Raw genomic sequence first — 19,673 nt, forward strand, 5'->3', positions numbered from 1 at the left:
CTGTAAAAGAATTAATTCAAACATAAAGTGGGAATTTTAATACTTCATTTAAAGGGATGAAAATATTAAAATTGAGACCCGTGAATGCACATGGAGAGACTCTGAAATCTTTTCTTAGTGCTCTTTCACAGAGGAGCGGCTGTATCCCTTCAGAAATTCTGAGCAAAGGCATTTTATGCAAAACACATAGCTCGCCACTTCCTTGAATTTCCCCAGGAGGCTTTTAAAATTATTCTCGGTGATGATTTGCCGTCCTCATACGTGTTTGACTGCGTCCATCCGTGACCTGCTCTATCACAGGAGCGTGGCGGCTCCGTGGTCTAGGACGACGAGGTGTGATGCTGGGGTAGCGGAGGGCGAGGCTGCCAGCCGGGCTGAGGCGGAGCGGTGGGGAGAGGCAAAGCCGAGTGCGTGTTACAGAAGTGGTGCTGTGTAGAAACAACGCTTTTATTGAGAAAGAGAGGTAAATAGAGTCATTTGAGGGTATCTGTTTAGCTTTTAATTTCAGTAATGGTCTTGAACATTTCCCTGCAAGGATATATATCCTACAACATTTCTTTCTCCCAGGGTAGGGCAATTACTAGTAATGTCCTGTGATTAAATACGGCATTCTTCTTTTTTTCCAGTCTGCTCTGCAGACATCTGTGCTTTCATTTTTCTCTGAGTACCATTTTCCCAATGACTGAACAATAACTTGTTGACCGATGAAGCCCTTCTGTGTATTCACCTGTCACTTATTCTGGGGACTGTGGGAAACACAGTTCCAGGATTTATATTCTTTACAGTGAGCGTCCATTACTGCTGGCGATTAATAAATGTCTTACTCGAATTGCCAGTTCTCCTTCACTAGTAATAAAGCTGCTGTTTCATACTAGGAAAAAGCTTTCATGCTATGCAAGCTACAGGGACTTCAGATAGACCAACGTTTGCAATCTTAAAAGGGTGTATTGATTGATCTTTATTAATAGGAAAATCTCTAAGGAGAGATGAAATACCTGAATTTTGGAAAGTTTAAAGAATAACTATAAAGCTTTTTAAAATCATATGAAATCTAGGCAGAGTTGCCAGGACACTTTTCCTAACTTCTAGTCAAGTTTTTCACTATGCTGTATTTTGTGTTTTATAGGCAGTTAACTTTACTGAGCAGAGAGATCCATCTTTGGGAAAAAAAAGAGATATAGTCTTTATAACTCCTTAATGAACGTATTTAGCAGTAATATTATTCATCTATTGAACACAGAACCACTTTGTGCAGCGTGCATTGAACCGAAAGGATCTTCAGTCCTAAGTTTTGCAGGCAATGCAATTTGTCTTTAAAAAAAAAACAACCCCAGGCAATCCAGCCAGGTGGTGTCACTCAAATTAATGAGATTTTTATGCATTATTGTTTTTTTTAGTTGTGCCATTCAAAATGATTTTAGTCTTTTTATTTACTGAAATTAATAGAGGAGGGCAAACACTTCTGTTGGGTTACTTCTCTGTGGGTGGGTTCTTCGGTTCTGTAGTACCTTGTTAGCACGCTTGAAGTCAAACACCAGCCAAACAAAAGAGTTTTTATTTGCTTTGTGTAGGTACACATCATTAGAGTGTGCAAGATCGCCAAGAATAGCGTCATCTTCATATACCCCCTTCTTAAGGGGGTTTGTAGAGTAAAGCCGGCTTTTGCACTTTTCTCCTGTTTGCAGAGCGTTTTGGGGGAGGGAGACAGGACAGAGAGACGAAGGTTTCTGTATGTTTTTCTAATTAGTATTGGGTTTTACCAATGTAGGAAATAATATGTGATTAAACATACAACAAGCCTTTTTTGGCAAATGATGTCTCTGTCGACAATTTCTTCTCCTTGCACTACTCAGTGAAATCTGACCGTGAAGCCCAAACTGCCAGGCCGTTCTTTTCCATAACCTAATTTTCCCATTTGAAAGTCTTTTAACTATTCTTAAGCCAACCGCCTCCCGGGCTGCATGAAAAGCAGCGTGGTCAGCAGGTTGAGGGAGGTGATTCTGCCCCTCTACTCACTCTGGTGAGACCCCACCTGGAGTCCTGCGCCCAGCTCTGGAGTCCTCAGCACAGGAAAGACATGGACCTGTTGGAGCGGGTCCAGAGGAGGGCCACAAAAATGGTCAGAGGGATGGAACACCTCTCCTATGCGGAAAGGCTGAGAGAGTTGGGGTTGTTGAGCATGGAGAAGAAAAGGCTCCAGGGAGACCTTCTTGCTGCCTTTCAATACTTAAAGGGGGCTTATAAGGAAGATGGGGAGAGAGTTTTTAGTAGGGCCTGTTGCGATAGGACAAGGGGTAATGGTTTTAAACTAAAGGAGGGTGGATTCAGGCTAGATATAAGGAAGACATTTTTGATGCTGAGGGTGGTGAAACACTGGCACAGGCTGCCCAGAGAGGTGGTAGAAGCCCCATCCCTGGAAACACTCAAGGTCAGGTTGGACGGGGCTCTGAGCAACCTGATCTAGTTGGAGATGTCCCTGCTCATTGCGGGGGGCTTGGACTAGATGACCTTTAAAGGTCCCTTCCAACCCAACCTATTCGTTGATTCTGTTCTTGCAATCTTTCATAAAATTAGTGTTTTGTCCTCATAGTTCTCTGATTAATATTGCTTTCTGTAGAGTCTCTGAATGTTTGATGCTGTTTGTTAAATACAGTAATGGAACATTCCTTGCCTCATGTTATAAAATCCATACTTCTGTAGGGTAGAGATTTTAGCTTATTAAACAGCTGTAATCAAGGGGTCTGAACACACTGACTCATGAGAAATGTATCTATGCCCACCAGCTGTGAATCTGCCAGTGTAAGATACGGTTTTTGTTTTGGTTGGGGTTTTTTTTGGTTCTCCAATTTTCAAACTCTTGTCATGACGGGCTGCAGGATCTCCTGTCACTAAGCATCACTCACATTTGTTTAGATTTGGGGCTGCTGACTTCATGTTTTCATAGGGCCCGTCTAGCCAAGGTTTGAACTATCTTGTTTGCATTTGATAACTAGCATTCGAATTAGTGTTCCGGGACCTTAGCCAAGGGCATGTGTCCTATAACATAACTATGACTGTAACATTACTATGTCATGGACTTCAAGTCAGAAAGAACCACTGTGGTCATCTAATAGAATTGTAGACTTCTAGAATTGTAGACTAAACGTGCGGACGTGGCACTGCGGGACATGGTTGAGTGGGCATGGTGGGGTTGGGTTGATGGTTGGACTTGATGATCTTGCAGGTCTTTTGCAACCTTAAGGATTCTGTGAATCTCCTATGTACTCCTAAGAGTTTCTTGGATGAATCTCTGATAATCCCTTACCCTCTCTCAGATAAATTGTGCAGACTGAACTACTTAGGCATGGTCAGCATGGCCCAACTCTTTAGGGATGCTCATGGCCCATCCGTAAAACTGGGCCCACGCTAAGGGGCATGTCGAAAAGGTGTGCTCTGCACCGGCAGCTTCTTGCTTCACGCTCCCGCTCCAGCCTCGTGTTACTGCTGCCCGGCAGGCTGTGCTTGGCTGCCCTGGCCTCCCTAGGTCTGGCTTAGGATCGCTGCTTAGCACGGCTGGCTCTCCAGCCCCTGCGCCGGCCAGTCTGTCTCTGGTCTGAGTTACAGAACCTCCTGACAGCCAAGTGCTGTTAGGCTGCTCGCACCCAGCTCACACAAGTATCTCTGTCTCTGTGACCTGTCATCTTTAGCTTCAACACTCTCCTAATTCTTACCAAAGTGTAAAATTTGTTAGGAACGATGGGCTTTTTTCACAGTTCTTTATAAAAATACAAATCACTTTGTTAGAACAAAACCGAAGCCCTGTAAAACCTCTTGAAAATCATCAAGGCTGTGTATTTTTATACGTGTAACTTCTGTTATGTGACGGGTCGCTTACCTAATTTTTAATCAATTTATGTAAATGGATATTTTCTGTTTCATTCTTACTCTTTCTTAATGTGAAGCAAATGCATTGCAGAAATCTGAGGTTGTTATGTCAATGCTATTATCTTTATCAACCCAAACATATAATCTCATTGGAAAGTGGCCAAGATCTGCTTCTCATAGACCCATGTTGATGTTACCCTTTCATGCTTTGCTGTTCAAGGGATGGGAAGATGAATTTTTAGCTGTTAGTATGTTTTAGCTGACAAGTTAGTGTTATTCTTTTGGGCAGGGCTATAGAATGTCAAGCTTTGCAGGAGGGAAAAGAAAGAAAAAGGAAATATTTTGTTACAAATGTGATGCTTTTAGCTTAATTCTTAACCGTTATGGGAGACTTTGATTAATGTATCCTGGCCAGGAGCGCGTTGTTTGCCTTTGAGTGTTTGCTAACAGGTTGTCAAGTGGTGTTAGGAATGCACGAAAAGCAACCGCTCTTCTCAGAAAAGCATTTAAAAAGGTCCCCAAGTAAGACGTTTCCAGACTCTGGATAAATTACTACGTAAGTGTTCATGAGCTGGGATGCCCCAATCTGCAAAGTGTCTTTGTGGCAGTGAACAGTCCCCGTCCCTACTTTCCAAGAGTTTTGCAAGCATGCCACAGGGAATGCTTGTTCCCGGTCTCTGAGCTGTTGCAGAAGAAAAGCCTATTGGCTTTTTCCTTTGTCTTTGCACTATATCCTTCCCATGTATCTTTTCTTTTCAATCTTATTTCCAGCAGCAGCAAGCAGTTGGTCCTTTCTTGGGTGCTGCGTGCTGCGGAGCAGGGCCAGAAGGAGAGTATAGTGTTCCCTGGGCAGCTCCGAGACTCTTGACTTCCCAGGTGTGGGAGTTTAAGTTGGGTATTTGCAATAATATGGCCCTCTGCAAGGATTTTTTTTTTTCAAAACAGAAAAAGCAAGTCATGTTAAAGGACTATTTTCCTGTATTCTCTTCCAATGAACTCTCCCAAAAAGTCCCTTGCAAAAAATGGAAGCAAGTTGGGAGGAGGAAGAGTTCACAGTACTGCTGGTTGTGGTGCTACTTATCCACAGATCTCCAGGGTGTACGGAGGAGCTCCTTGTTGGTTTTTTGCGTCCTAGAGATGCAAAACGTGGGCACAGAAGAATGAAATGACTAGATGTAGGTGGCTCCACAAGCCACAGTGAGGGAAGAACTGGAGAAGTTTCTCTCCAGGATCCATTAAGCCACTATTAGAGTTTAAATCAAGGTCTGTGCAAAGACCCATCACTTTTCTGTTGTCTAGCTATTTTATATTCCTTTCCCTCAGTATAACGAAGTTCAGCATGTACGTACATAGACACACATGCACTTGTTCAGTCTCACTTGTTTTGTGAAAACAAAGACATGAAAAGTTAAGAGATGCTGAACTGGTATTGAAGGCTGCATGGGCAAGTTCTTCTTGCTCACCCGGCTTGTGCACCAAGACGGCTCTTCTCCGGGAAGAAAATAAACTATGTCCAGCTAAATAAAGGCTGCAGTCATTGGGGTGATCAAGGAGACAGAAGGTGCGAGTTGTTCTCCTGCCCGGAGAGCTCAGGGCGGCTTCTGCAGCCCTGACCAGCAAGACCGAGGAGACCTCCTGATGTTGTGGTGCTCTCCTGGCCTCCGCTCTGTTTGCTGATATCTTTTAAGGTCTTTAAGCATTATGCTGCATTGGATGGAGGGGAACAAGTGTGAAATGGCTTTTAACTCTGCTTTTACGTGACACGAGGTGGTTTTTGTGAGAAGAGTGATTGAATTAGAGGTGTATTTATCACTGTGGAAGAACCATGATTTGAAGAACTCTGAAAATATCTCCTACAGCCTGCTATAGGCAGGGCTGTGAAACGGTTCTTAGTCTATTGGTCCGGGTTGGTGGGGAGTCTTGGGTTTTGTGGTTTTGGAGTTGGTTTTTTTACTAATTTGAAAATTTTTGAGGTAGTTTCCTAAAATAAATGTACTTAGTCTGTAATTAGAGACTAAGTCTGAAGGCCAGTTCAGTGAGTATCTTCGAGGATTGGTAAGGCTGCCTAACCTGTGGTGGACTAGTAAATCCAACACAGTTCAAGGGCTTAATTTTGGAGGCAGAAATATATGTTCTGGCTTGAATGATCTCCATTACAAACATGATATTCACAGAATCACAGAATGATAGGGGTTGGAAGGGACCTCTGGAGATCATCTAGTCCAACCCCTCCCACCAGAGCAGGTTCACCCAGAGCAGATTGCACAGGTTACTGCATTTCCACTGAAATAAAAGTTCCAAAGGGAATGGTTTGTTTTAAGTGACTTTTCTAAATTAGCATATTCCACAAATGATAAAAACTAATACGAAGTGAAAACGTTAGAAGTCATTATATAAATGTCACATTTATGTTCTTCCATTTATAATGTGTCAGCAGGTAGAGATGAATCTGGTTTAGGTAGAGATGAATCTGGTTTAGGTAGAGATGAATCTGGTTTAGGTAGAGATGAATCTGGTTTAGGTAGCGCTCAGCTTTGTTACCGCTGCAAAGAAACTTCTAATCGTTTACAAACTGAAACTGTAAAGCCATGCAAACACTTCTGTTGGGTCTTACCAGATTTCCCCTTTTGACAGATTTTAATATTCAGAACACATACGATGTTATGCAGCCACACTGAGGTTACAGTGAAACTGTTTTCTTATTTCTGAATGTTTGTGACTGTAACTGAGCACCCTATTCTCTACTTAGTGTTACTGCTGCATTATAATTAATTCACTGGTAAGAATATTTCACTTCAAGTATGTTTTACAAACTGAAGTAGGGAATTGTTAGGTTATAGCAGGGTGGGAAATGGTAGCAATAATGGGATGAAAATGAAGTTTGCATGTTAGAAAGGCAGGGTTGAATGCTACACGAGACACTCAGATTAAATTTGCTGGGACAAAGCTAAATAAAACTTGCCTTGTTCTGCTAATTCTTCGTGCTGGTTTCAACAAGGCCAAGTGCCGGGTCCTGCACTTGGGTCACAACAACCCCAGGCAACGCTACAGGATTGGGGAAGAGTGGCTGGAAAGCTGCCCCACAGAAAAGGACCTGGGGGTGTTGATTGACAGCCGGCTGAAGATGAGCCAGCAGTGTGCCCAGGTGGCCAAGAAGGCCAACGCCATCCTGGCCTGTATCAGAAATGGTGTGGCCAGCAGGAGTAGGGAGGGGATCGTGCCCCTGTACTCGGCGCTGGTGAGGCTGCACCTCGAATGCTGTGTTCAGTTTTGGGCCCCTCACTCCAAGAAGGACCTTGAGGTGCTGGAGCGTGTCCAGAGAAGGGCGACGGAGCTGGTGAGGGGTCTGGAGCACAAGTCTGATGAGGAGCGGCTGAGGGAGCTGGGGTTGTTCAGTCTGGAGAAGAGGAGGCTGAGGGGAGACCTCATCGCTCTCTACAACTGCCTGAAAGGGGGTTGCAGAGAGGTGGGTGTTGGTCTCTTCTCCCAAGTGACTAGCGACAGGACAAGAGGGAATGGCCCCAAGTTGCTCCAGGGGAGGTTCAGGCTGGATATCAGGAAAAATGTCTTTGCTGAGAGAGCGGTGAAGCACTGGCAGAGGCTGCCCAGGGAGGTGGTGGAGTCACCATCGCTGGAGGTGTTCAAGGAACGTGTGGACATGGCACTGTGGGACATGGGTTAGTGGGCATGGGGGGGTTGGGGTGATGGTTGGACTTGATGATCTTACAGGTCTTTTCCAACCCTAATGATTCTGTGAATTTTGGCTGTCAAAGCTTATTGGCCAAATAAGCATTAACATTTACAAGCTGAACGGTAATGCGGGGTAAGTAGCAACATTTTCAGTGCATCGTGGAAGGCTGGGAAAGGTGGTAGTGCTCCTCCGGCTGGGGTCTGCCCGGCGGGCGAGGAATGGCACCCCCTTTTTTTTAGGAAAGACAACGCTTCTACTTAGCAAGCACACAGCAAAGAGAAACTGAAGGGGATTTCATACCCATAAAATAAGTTAATTTGAAAATTGCCTTGGAGTAAGGAGAGAAGCTGAAAGAAGAAAAAAATTGGATGGCTTCTCTCTGCATGCAAGCGCCCTGCCGCTGTCCTGGTCCGGAGACAGGTTTTATCTGTCGTGTTATACCCACGTTATACTGGGAAACGCCAGCCCTCTGAGGGCAGTGGCATCTCCTCTCTTCCCTCCACACGTTTTCAACTTTCTGAAGATATTTCTTAGGCAGCAGCCTGAAATGTCTCTTTCTCCTCCTGCTGTGGCTCATGCCAGAAGGACTGAGCCTCCAAGGGATGGCTGGAGCCACCTCCTCCTCTCTCTGGCTGCGTGGCGTAGACGAGTCCGGCACTGAAGCAAGGATAATTCATAACCACAGTGTAGACGTGGCACTGCAGGACTTGATTTAGTGGGCGCGGTGGTGTTGGGGTGATGGTTGGACTTGATGATCTTATAGGTCGTTTCCAACCTTAATGGTTCTGTGATTAAAATTGCAAAGGCATCAGCCGTTGTGCTTGGAGGTATTTGCATCTTCTTTCTTGAGTATTCCTGCCTGCAATTCGTGCTCTTCCAAACCCGGTAGAAATGAAGATAGAAGTAGGAGCCCACTGCGGGTGCGACACGGGACCAGCATCACAGGCACGTTGGTATTTGGCTTCATCTGTTTGAGACGCTATGTCTTGTAGTGTTCGTCATTTTACGTGCCCAAATACTGTGTTTACAGATGACATGAAGTAGGTGAAGCAAAATGCTTTTTAAAAACAGAACAAACTGTTGCATAAACTTTCATCAACCCTAGGGTCAAAAGTGAATTCCAGAAAATACCAAATTCTCATGACGTGTCTAAAACGTTTCTTTGGTGGTTTGGTTTTTTATTTCTGTGTGAGCAGAGGTGGTCTGGTGTCATGGGGTTTGTTCAGCTTTTTTTCACGCATTGATTTCACAGTTTCCTTTGAAAAAGTCATTTTGTGAGGCAAGCCTGAGCTGTTTCTGATATTTCACCTAAAATTACAAGCTTATGTGGAACCTGTGAAGCACTGGTAATTAAGGGAGTTAATGGGGTGCTACCTGCAATTAAATAAATTGCTTGTGACAAGAACTTTTCTGTTGAACCATAGGTTATCGTAGTGCAGTTGCATTGGGAGGTTTTCATCTGTAAAACACGGTCTCTGCCCATGGTGTTGGGTTTCTTAGGTGTTTTCATGGCTCTTGCATTGAGATTTGTGATTCGAGATGTTGATTCCCCATCCTCCTGCACCTTGCAGGACGAGTTTTTTAAGTTCTGATGTTCAGTAGAAGACGTGAATCTCATCGTTCCTCTGCCATAAGACTTTGAGATGTTCCTTAATCAATTTAAAAAGTAGCAAGCTGTACTTGTGTCCAGCAAAAAAGCAAGCTCAGCCTTTTCCGCAGTGCCAGATTTAGCCACACAGATCTGAATTCAGCTCCTAATTTTCTGTAGGTTTCTAGAAATGACTTGGGCAAGTAAGTAAATCTCTCTCAGCCTGTTCTGTAGCTCCTGTTCATTGAATTGTGAGCATCACTGGGGGCAAGGGCTGCTTTTTATGCATTTGGAAAATGAGTTACCACTGGGAAACCTCTCTGTGCTTCGCTAATACAGCTACCAAATAGCAGGCTGTAACTTCACCGAGGGTGACTTAGTGAAGAAGAATGTTGGCTGAATGCTGATATGTAATGAAGCTGTAAAATTTTTTTCCTGATTTGCAAGTTGTCCAATGGCATCCGCTGTTTGTTCACAGAAAGGGGGTTTTCTCTGTTAGGATCGCTTTAGATGATATGTGCTTATAATTGAATGTACAGGGTGTGGGAATAAAAGGTCCTGAATGCTATTAAAAATTTATAGCACAGGCATAATAATAATAAAGGCTGGTACGTGAGAGCAGCTACTTCTGTAATATCTTGAGCTCTTCCCAGTCCCAACTGCTGCGTGTCTGAGCCTGCCTTTGCTCCCAGTTATGTCTCCGGGAGAAATCCTAGATTCCTCCGATAGTGGATTAGACAAGTCTTAATGTGAAATTCAAAAGGTGATTGCACTACCTGAGTAAAGTTTTCGTTTTAAGCACAAAAATTGTTTTTATTTTCTTCTAAAATGTGGCGTTGTTCATCTTTATTTCTAAAGGTCTTTGAATTTTTAAAACTTGAACTTTTGCAAAACTGTGACGTTTCCCTGAAGAGGCGGTACTGCTGATACAGAATTTAATGAATTAATAGTCATATGCAGGTACCAGCTAAGACATTCCAAGCTCCCTGTCAGAGCAAAGCAAGTTCTTGGCTTACGCTGCAGGATGTCTGGGAAGACTGCTCTCTATTCCCATCCCATGGGTATTTAGCTATTGAACTCGTGCCTGTAGGGCAGACCAGAACTGCGCTTCTGTTCATAAATCCGCAATAAACTGGTAGACAGCTACATAGGAGAAAGCTGCCGATGGATCCCACTGCTGATTTCGTATCTCAAGGCAATCTCTGGTTAGAAGAGTAGTTGCGGTACGTGAGCAGAGGTACGGATTTGGCATGCAGATGTGAAAATGTGATGATATGAACAGATGTTCATTCTGCTGATTTAGATATTTGATTTCTGTTCTTGTGGCAGAAGTGCTTCTTAGTTTCCTTTTCTTCATCACTGATGTGGGTAAGTGATGTTATAGCTTCTGCATGACAGAGGTGGGCCCTTCCCTCCTTTGACCTACTGCTCCTACTTGCTTCACCAGACACACCTGAATCTGTTCCAAAATGAGGACTTTGTCCTGTTAGGCAAAATTAAAATAACCATCAGCTATGAGAGTTGAAGCATTTAAGAAAAAAAACCTTACCAATATTTATAGGCTAGCTGGACACAGAAGTAGAAGTCCTCAGGCCAAGAAGTCTAGGTAAGATACCCAAGTTGTGTGCCAAGGAAGGAGACATGCTCGTACAAATGTGTGGGCCGGAGAGGAGAGGGCTTTCAGATGTCCTTAGCAAGGCTGTGACACGCCAACCGGACAGCTTGAACCTGTCCAGGCTGGGGAGCGATCTCGCAAAATAGCGAAGGGTCTTTTCAAAGCGAGACAGGAGAACTTCGGTTCACAGAATCATTGAGGTTGGAAAAGACCTGTAAGACCATCAAGTCCAACCATCAACCCAACCCCACCATGCCCACTAAACCATGTCCCGCAGTTGGTTGGCTGTCTGAAGCCAGCTGTACTGTGGCCCAGGCTCCCTCACTAGCAAGTGTGAGTTTATTCTTAAGTCATTTCCACTTATGAAGTGTTGAAAGTAGTTCAATTTCCTTTAACGTTACTGAAAACTCAAGACTTTAAAAAGAGGAACTTAAAGAAACGCAGTGAAACTGCAAAGCAGCACAACTTTCTAGTGGGTAACAGCTGTGCTCCAAACCCTGCTCTGCTCTTACATGGTTATAGGCGTTGCCGTGTAAAAAATAATTCTTTGCGTGGTCTTATTTTTATTTTTTCATTTGATCCCCTTTGCTCATGGGGTGAGCATGTACTTTATTCCCAAATCTGTTAGCCCCTCCGAAGTAAGTAGACAAGAAACTTGACCTCAGTTGTTAATCTTTCTTAGAAATCTTCTAAAGACTCAGGTGAAAGCCAGTCTCTTGCTTGTGTAACTTTTAAAGTCTTAGTCAGAGCCCATATGTTACAACCTGGAGGAAATGATGCTCGGGGATGACTAACAGAACATGTTCCCGCTGTTAATTTGGGTGTCATTCCAGAAATTTAATTCGTAAGCTTTCCCTTTCATTTTGTTAACACCTTTACTTACTAATTCCAGTCTTTGCTGCTGTTCCCTGCTAAGGAACTTAATGAAGGGATAAATCTTATATTAACAAAGAGAGGTATTTATTCGCCCTGCCTGCGACGAGCGGGGAGAAGCAGAGAGCATATGTGTGATAGATTAGCAGAAATATGATTTACGGATAGGAAGTTCACTTTAATGTAGCTTCCTGCTGCAAACATTGTTTTACTCCAGTCTCTCTGGAGTAGACGGGTCTGTAATTTACCAAGAGCGAAGCCATAAAGTACTAATTGGGAATTACTTCTTCCTTCCAAAAAGAAGCGAATAGCTTTTAGTGGTTTGATGCTTAAAACTGACCATGCAGTTATAATCTGATTTGCAGCAGGAAAGCTGGGAAGATGAATGAAGAAAAGGTAGCTTTTGGTGAGGGGTCTGGAGCACAAGTCTGATGAGGAGCGGCTGAGGGAGCTGGGGTTGTTCAGTCTGGAGAAGAGGAGGCTGAGGGGAGACCTCATCGCTCTCTACAACTGCCTGAAAGGGGGTTGTGGGGAGGTGGGTGTTGGTCTCTTCTCCCCAGTGACAAGTGACAGGACAAGAGGAAATGGCCTCAAGTTGCGCCAGGGGAGGTTCAGGCTGGATATTAGGAAAAATGTCTTTCCTGAGAGAGTGGTGAAGCACTGGCAGAGGCTGCCCAGGGAGGTGGTGGAGTCACCATCACTGGAGGTGTTCAAGGAACACGTGGACGTGGCACTGCGGGACATGGTTTAGTGGGCATGGTGGGGTTGGGGTGATGGTTGGACGTGATGGTCTTACAGGTCCTTACAGACCTCAATGATTCTGTGATTCTGTAATTTGTAACCTCTTCTTACCGCCTGTTCAATATCTGTCTGTTAGATTGCCCTTCATAGTGAAGGATAGATTATATAACGCCAACCCAATTAGTGCTTATCTGTCAATGTGAAGGGTGAAATCATGGAGCCGTAAGCCAGCCAGGCTGTACGTGTGACTGGACGGTGTCTGTGTGACTGGTGATGCTGTGCCCGAGGTGCACCATGAACGCTCTCGCTCTTGTGGTTTATTCCTGCGGAAGCACTCCGTGAGCACTTAACCACAGGAGCCCGGAGTAGCTGTAATAATAAAATGTCAAATTCCCAACGCAAGGTTAAGGCAGCCGAGCACGCACCAGTGTGCCTGCCCTGGGGAATGCCTTTTTAAACCAGTCTGCTTTGTAGGCTGCGTGGATGCAATCTCCTATCTGCTCTTGTGTTTTGTGTGACTTAGTGCTTTTGTTGCTGCTGGGCATGATGCTAGCTAGGGCACTGCAGTCAAATAACAGGCAATTGATGAGTTTGCATTGTGTATGTATTTGCAGAGCTGATACATCTAAAGCTCTGAGGGTGAGAAAGCTCGTTGTTACTGTGTCCGCTCCTTCTGGTGCTCCGATTCACACACAGAATCATTAAGGTTGGAAAAGACCTGTAAGATCATCAAGTCCAACCATCACCCCAACCCCCCCATGCCCACTAACCCACGTCCCGCAGTGCCCCGTCCACACGTTCCTTGAACACCTCCAGGGATGGTGACTCCACCACCTCCCTGGGAAGTTTATTCCAGTGTCTCACCACTCTCTCAGGAAAGGAATTTTTCCTAATATCCACCCACAAATTCTGTACTGAAGCCTTTAAGCTGACTATTCGTCACAGTTTATTAAGACAGTGAAACAAATTAAATTGGCAGATTCTTTCTTAGCAGTAACGCAATCCGAGCAGCTATCTCGCTTCTTGCTTGGTTCTGTTTAACTCCAGTTTGTCCGGAAGAGTTGAACCAGCCTGGTGCGTTTGTTGTGGACTTTTGAAGGTTGAAGTTTATTTTAGAAACCTTGGCGCTAAGTAGTAGGCTTGAAGCTTTCAATTATTTGAAATGGAATTACAATGTCGCCTCCTGAGCCAAGACTTTATGTCCCAGTGAGGAGAGAAAGAGCCAAGAAGTGTGAATGCCTTAAAAGGAGAGGAAGCATGGTGATAGCTTCAAACTAATATTGTTACCTCCTGGATCACATGGAGAATGTTTTCCAAGTCTCATGTCTCAAGAAGCTCAGAGCAGCAGTAATGCTGTAGATGCAGTGGAGCAGGCTGAGCAACAGGCTTGTTCATCAGCTCGGCGTGATGCCGCTGTTGGGCTCGAAGCGACGGAGGAGCAGGCCCATTGTGTGTGACTTGGCATCCCTGAACCTCCTTGTTCAGCTGTACCATGTTGAAAACGTCTCCTGCTGCAGAGAGCGTGATGGTTGATGAGTCCTTGGGTGAATCTGGAAACCCGCTTCATTCCTCCAAATTCTGATAAATTTGGGTTATGCAAAGTGATGCCTTAAATCCTGTTAAGTAGATTAGCTTTCTTTGGCATGACCTTTCCAAAGAATCCTGTTCCCCATCTTAAAATTTGATGTCCTAAGGTTGTTTCAGGCTTACACCCTTGCCTTCAGCATAAGGACCTTTTGTGGATTGTCTGATGGGGAATGAGTGTTTGTGACCCCAGTAAAGGTTTTTCGGGTTTGGATTAAACCCTGAGTGAGTCACGCAGTTAAATGGGTGGTTTTGCTGCTTCAGAGTAGAAAACAGTTCAACTGTTAAGCCCTTTCAGAAACACCTAATGCTTTGGCCAACGACTCATATGTCAGATTCAGCCTGGAGGAATTTAGCAAAGGTTGGTTGAGCCCTTACAGCGCCGGTGACCCCTCCCGTGGTGGGGAACGCAGGTCGCAAGGGCGGCTGCTCTGCCTCAAGCCCTGCCCGCACGTCTTCCCTGCCCTCACCTCTCCTCTCACGTCTTAGTACTGGACCCAGGCTCTCTCCTGAGAAAGATGCTCAGCTATCATTCTGATGAAAAAAAAAACAAAACAGGTTCTTTCTACTGTAGTTATAGGTTAAACACATACTTGTCTTCCAGAATCACTTTGCAGTTGCCTGTCTTGCCGTCTTGTACTTTGAATTCAGACAGTAGCCCAAATAATCTGGCGCTCATAATATATAGAATATACAGAATATGATTGTTGGCAATGTCTGAAGGATATTTTTAAAAGTTACCCTTAAAGTCGCAGTGGAAAATGTCTCACAGTGCTTAGAAATCTGGAAATGAGAGTCAAGGGGTATGGTATTACTTTTTTTTAATTAGAAGGTTTTTAAAAAACTGCTGGATCTGTGTCGCCGCCTTTTCCTTTCTCTGCTAGCCCACACTCTGCTCTTCCTGTCTCACACAAGGACCTGCTCCTTTTCCTCCTTCGTAGCAGTGTGTCTGATTTACTCTACACGGTTTAAATTAAGAGGAAACTCAGCAGTAGGGGAAGAAGTGATGGATTTGAAAGCAATTCTCAGGCTCTTCTGTCCTGGCTCATTAGACAGCCTGCTTTTTTTTCTTGCTTTTTTTTTTAACTTAGAAAAAACACAGTTGCTACAGAGCAGCAGAAATACTGCCTTGCTCTCGGCTGTTGGCGTTCAGCGTGCTGCTGCCCGCCTGTCCCCGGCAGCGGCGCGGGGTGCTCCCGGCTGCCCCTGGGGATCCGGGCGTCAGTCCCCATGGGGCACCCCGCTGTGCCAGCCCAGATGGCTGCTGTTGCTTGGGGCAATGTTAGCTCTGATGCTGTTTCATAAAAAGTAAAGAAAACTGAGAACCTGCTTAGCAGCCACAGTGTGAAATGGAAACGCTCCCCCCGCGCACGCACACCGCTGGGGAAGCAGGTTTTCGGTCTTCCATGAAGGGCCAAAGCATCATCGTTTCAACTCGGGTTTTCCTCCTGTTTGTAGCCACAGAAATTCTCATTCCCATATGGAGTTCTTCGCAGTCGCGGATGAGGGCAGGCTATCAAAATGGCAGTGGCCTGATCCCTCTGCATCTTGGTTACGAATCAGCTGGGTGCCAATTTAATTCACTACGTACGTGCTCTTAGAAACACGCCTAAGTGAACAGAGAAAAGGAAAATGTCTGAGGTTAAAATATGAACTAGTTAATCTTGGTGGTTTGCGAGCTTTTGCTTCTGCAAGTACGAACGGTTACACAATTGTGCCTTTTAAAGAATGAAAAAGCTTCATTTCTAGGGCAGGGGAGGGAAGTGCTCCCAGCCTGACCAGGGGAGACAAACCAGACGGCGACGGTGTGGCCTTTGAAACTTGCATTTTGCTCTTTTACGTCATCTAACGAGGCTAGAGCGTGCATCTGGGTGGCTTGTCGTAGGGGTCTCCACGTTGCTCATGAGGTCCAGGCAGCCCCGTAGGCTTCTGCTGACCCGTGGGGAGGAGGAGATGGCCTCTGCAGGCTCCGTGCAGGGTCGCTTCACAGCCTGGAGTTTATGGTGAATGCTCCTAAATTTCTCTAGGAAAACCAGAGTAGTAGAACATGACATTGCTCAGGTTTCTAATCTCAAAGAGTAAGCGTTTCCATGCGGCCAACGTGCAGCCAACAGGAAAGGATGAAGGACAGCTTTAAATCCTTCCTTTGTCAACCTTAAAAGTCTGTAAAATTAGGCAGAACAGCAAACAAAAAGAAAAATTCATGTGTTTGGGTTTTGGGAGGGGGGTATTGTTTTAATTTGTCCCTGGAAAATGGGCGGGTTGTACAGCCCAGTGTGGTTACTGGGGGACCTCAGCCGGCGATCACTGCCGTAACTGCCCCGGCGCAGTCGTGGAAGGTGGTGAGCGGTCACGGCTGTAAAAGACGGCAGCAGCTTAGCTGGGAGGACATTCAGACCTGGAAATGAAATCCTGCATCTGTTAATCTCTTGGATAACGAGCCTCACAAAACCAAAACAAGAAGTAAATAGCTGTGTGTTGATCCATCAAGCCACGGGTGTGTTTATGTTGCCTGAAAAACTAATGCTGTCATGTAGCATAGTGTAGCACAGACGCCTCTTTGTTCAGAGGCAAGTCTTTTGTCTTCTTGACACTGGATTTAAGGCGAGTGCCCTAGTTCATACACATTGCTCATCCCTTACATAAAAGATTTTTATAATTGCTCTTGATACAAGCGAAAAACAAATCTAGAATTCTGAATAGCTTAGTGATGAGTGCCTTTATTTTATTTTTGTCCCTTCACTACTAATAATGTCTTATTTTGGATTATAGGACAGAAAACTCACAAAAGTAGAGAGGCAGAGATTTAAAGAGGAAGCAGAAATGTTGAAAGGTCTACAGCATCCAAACATTGTGAGATTTTATGACTTCTGGGAATCCTGTGTAAAAGGCAAAAGATGCATCGTGCTGGTTACCGAATTGATGACCTCTGGAACGCTAAAGACGTAAGTACTGCGCTCCTGGTGAGAGGGCTAAGAATAGCGATGGAAATTTTTAGAAAAATCCTACTTTCATATTCTGAAAAAAGGCATCTCCAGATAAAAGAAAAAAATGGAGCTGTTCTCTGGTGTCTGTCATTTGTCCCTGCGTTTGAACTGCATTGATTTGACAAGAAGAATTTTGGCCTCCATCTCTCTTTTTTTTTTTTCCTGCTTTCCCGTTTCAGTTATGCAACTAGAAACTGTTCTCTGGCGTGTTTTATCTTCTGTCTGTGACGTTTTAATTTGTCAGGGGGTGTTTTTGGGATTGCTTTTGTGCTTGTATTTGCATGTTTTGTTAGAAAATTCAGATAGAATAGCACTTGCATGGTAGAATCTCTTTTTGAAGCAGAAGGTGCTCTAGGTTATCTACTAAACAATATTCATTAATAGCTTTTGGTACTGACAATCTTGTTAGGGTTGATATAAAACAGTTGGCATGAATTCTGGAACAGATTTTCAGCCCCAAAGGGAGCAGTATTCATCACTGCATCTATCCAGTGTGCTACTCTGCCAGTGCGTTAGCAGGTTTTACGTTTTTCCGAAACGTACCCTCCCATCAGTGTGTTAGGTAAATGGAAAAAATGCAGGTGCGTGGTACAGAGGTCAAAACCTTGTGGTTAAAATTAAACTTCAGTATTCTTCGATTTGAATATAGGAAGCATATTCTAAAGCTGTACTCCGCATGAAGCGAATTGCTATGCTATTAGACTTGCAAATATTTGGTTGTATTTGCACCAAAAATGCTTATTACCTTCCACCCTAAAAACGAAAGCTCTAATTCCTCCTTTGAAAAGATCTATTTCTTTCAACCTTGTGATATTTCTGAGCTGCTGTTAAGGCATCTGATAAGGGGCTTTTATCCAGAATGGAGATTCAGCTGTTAAAGCCCCTAGAACCTCCAGTAACACTTCATTTTCTTTATACCCACTTCTGTGTATGTTTGTGCTTTAGGTATCTGAAGAGATTTAAAGTGATGAAACCAAAAGTCCTGCGTAGTTGGTGCCGGCAAATCCTAAAGGGTCTTCTTTTCTTGCACACAAGAACTCCACCAATAATTCACAGAGACTTAAAATGTGACAATATTTTTATTACTGGACCAACTGGATCTGTGAAAATAGGAGACTTGGGCCTGGCAACCCTCAAGAGAGCTTCGTTTGCCAAAAGTGTAATAGGTAATCCTCCTGTTCTCCTTGGCTTCCTTCTGTTGGTATGGTGGTTGTCTCTTTAATCTCTTTCTTCTACACTTTGCATTAGTAGTTTTTTCACTTGTAGGTTGGTAGTAGAGGTTAAAGTGGTTTTGTGATGTTCCCTTTATACCACTGTATAAATCTCAGTCGTTAGGAAACGGTATCATGACTTCCTCTTGTCCTTCCTTCCGTATCACAATGCTAAACCACTTTTGTTTGTTTGTTTGGGGTTTTTTTGATTGAAATATTACTTAGCATCCACAAATCCTTCTCCTCTCTCCCTCAAAAGGGGCAGCCAAGGGTTCTCCGCAGCTCGTGGGCATCACCCTCCTGAGAAGCGGGCTCAGTGCCCGCTGTGCGGGGAGAAGAAAAGAGAGAGGAGAGGGCAGAGAAAGGATGCCCTGCTCCCTCCCTAACCAGGGAGCCCTGGGAAAGCCCCCGGGAAGTCTTCTGCTTCCAGTGACGCTGGGACAGGGACGGTTCCTTTTGCAGAAGGAGAGGCAGTAGTGCCCTGTGGAGCTGGGCTTCTCTCCTTTGCGGAGAAGGTCGTAGGGGAGCTGGTCTGGCTGGAACAGCTTATCCCCATTTCCTGGGGCATCAGCAAAACAGGCTGCTTCTGCGGGCAACTGCAGAGCTCATCCCTGCCTGGATGCCGTCCTGGCAGAGTTCTGCTGAAACAACATCTGCAATTTATTAAAAATCAGTAGGTACGAAATTAAAAGACATTTCCACTAGGATATGCAGTAGCTGATGTCCTTCGGTGGTGCCCTAGGTGGTGGAGGAGTGTTAGAACTTGGGTTTGCTTGAACTGGGAAGACGTTTTCTGAATGACGGTCGAAGGACGTCGTTGCCTTGCAAAAGTTACATTTGTTTTCTGCGTAAATGTAATGTCTTCCCGAATTCTCAAAGGTTTTGTGGGTTTTTTTTACCCAAGCAAATCTCCCTTGTTCAGACCTGTAGGTGATGGTTCTAGGAAGCTGCAAATCCCTGAGAAATGATGCTGCAAGTGGGGGAAGTTATCATGTACGTGGTCGTATTTCAGCGTACAATAAAAATGGAAATTAGATTCTAGGCAATTAGAGTTAGCAAACTGATAGTGACAACCACTGTTCCCTTACTATATATGAAAATAGCATCCTGTCTTTCAAGCAGTAGTTGCTTAAATAATTATTTTAGCATCTTAATTTTTCAGAGATTATAATTCTTTACAATTACTGTACAAAAGTTACCGACATTAATGCTTAGGGAGCCCAGTATCATTGAAGTCAAAATGATAGAAATTTTGGGTATGTGCTTGGCTACTGAGGGTCTGCTTAACCTTGTTGATTTTAGTGAAATTGTGTTATATTTCTGCTAAGTTTCTCTAGTTTTTAACTATTAATAGTTGGTGGGGTTTTTTCTGTTAAGGGTCAGTATTTTTTTACCTATTTCTTTTGCGGTATAACAATTGTCCATGGAATAATACCAGTAATACCAATACTGGGAATAATATCAGTAATACCAATACAAGTTTTTGTAAAATCAGTTGTTACCGCAGCAGCGTCAAAAC

At 44.3% G+C, this 19,673-nt stretch overlaps 1 protein-coding gene across 1 annotated transcript in view; it reads left to right on the forward strand.

Annotated features, from left to right (window-relative positions):
* WNK2 (WNK lysine deficient protein kinase 2) overlaps nucleotides 1-19,673 on the forward strand; it is a 114,064-nt gene that overhangs the window by 26,037 nt on the left and 68,354 nt on the right. Inside the window, exons 2-3 of the mRNA XM_059823006.1 lie at nucleotides 16,729-16,901; nucleotides 17,889-18,109. Of these exons, the coding sequence (XP_059678989.1) occupies nucleotides 16,729-16,901; nucleotides 17,889-18,109 (394 nt within the window). The remainder of the gene's footprint in view (nucleotides 1-16,728; nucleotides 16,902-17,888; nucleotides 18,110-19,673) is intronic.

The sequence above is a fragment of the Gavia stellata genome, chromosome 12, assembly GCF_030936135.1.
Source record: "Gavia stellata isolate bGavSte3 chromosome 12, bGavSte3.hap2, whole genome shotgun sequence".
Classification (NCBI taxonomy): Eukaryota; Metazoa; Chordata; class Aves; order Gaviiformes; family Gaviidae; genus Gavia; species Gavia stellata.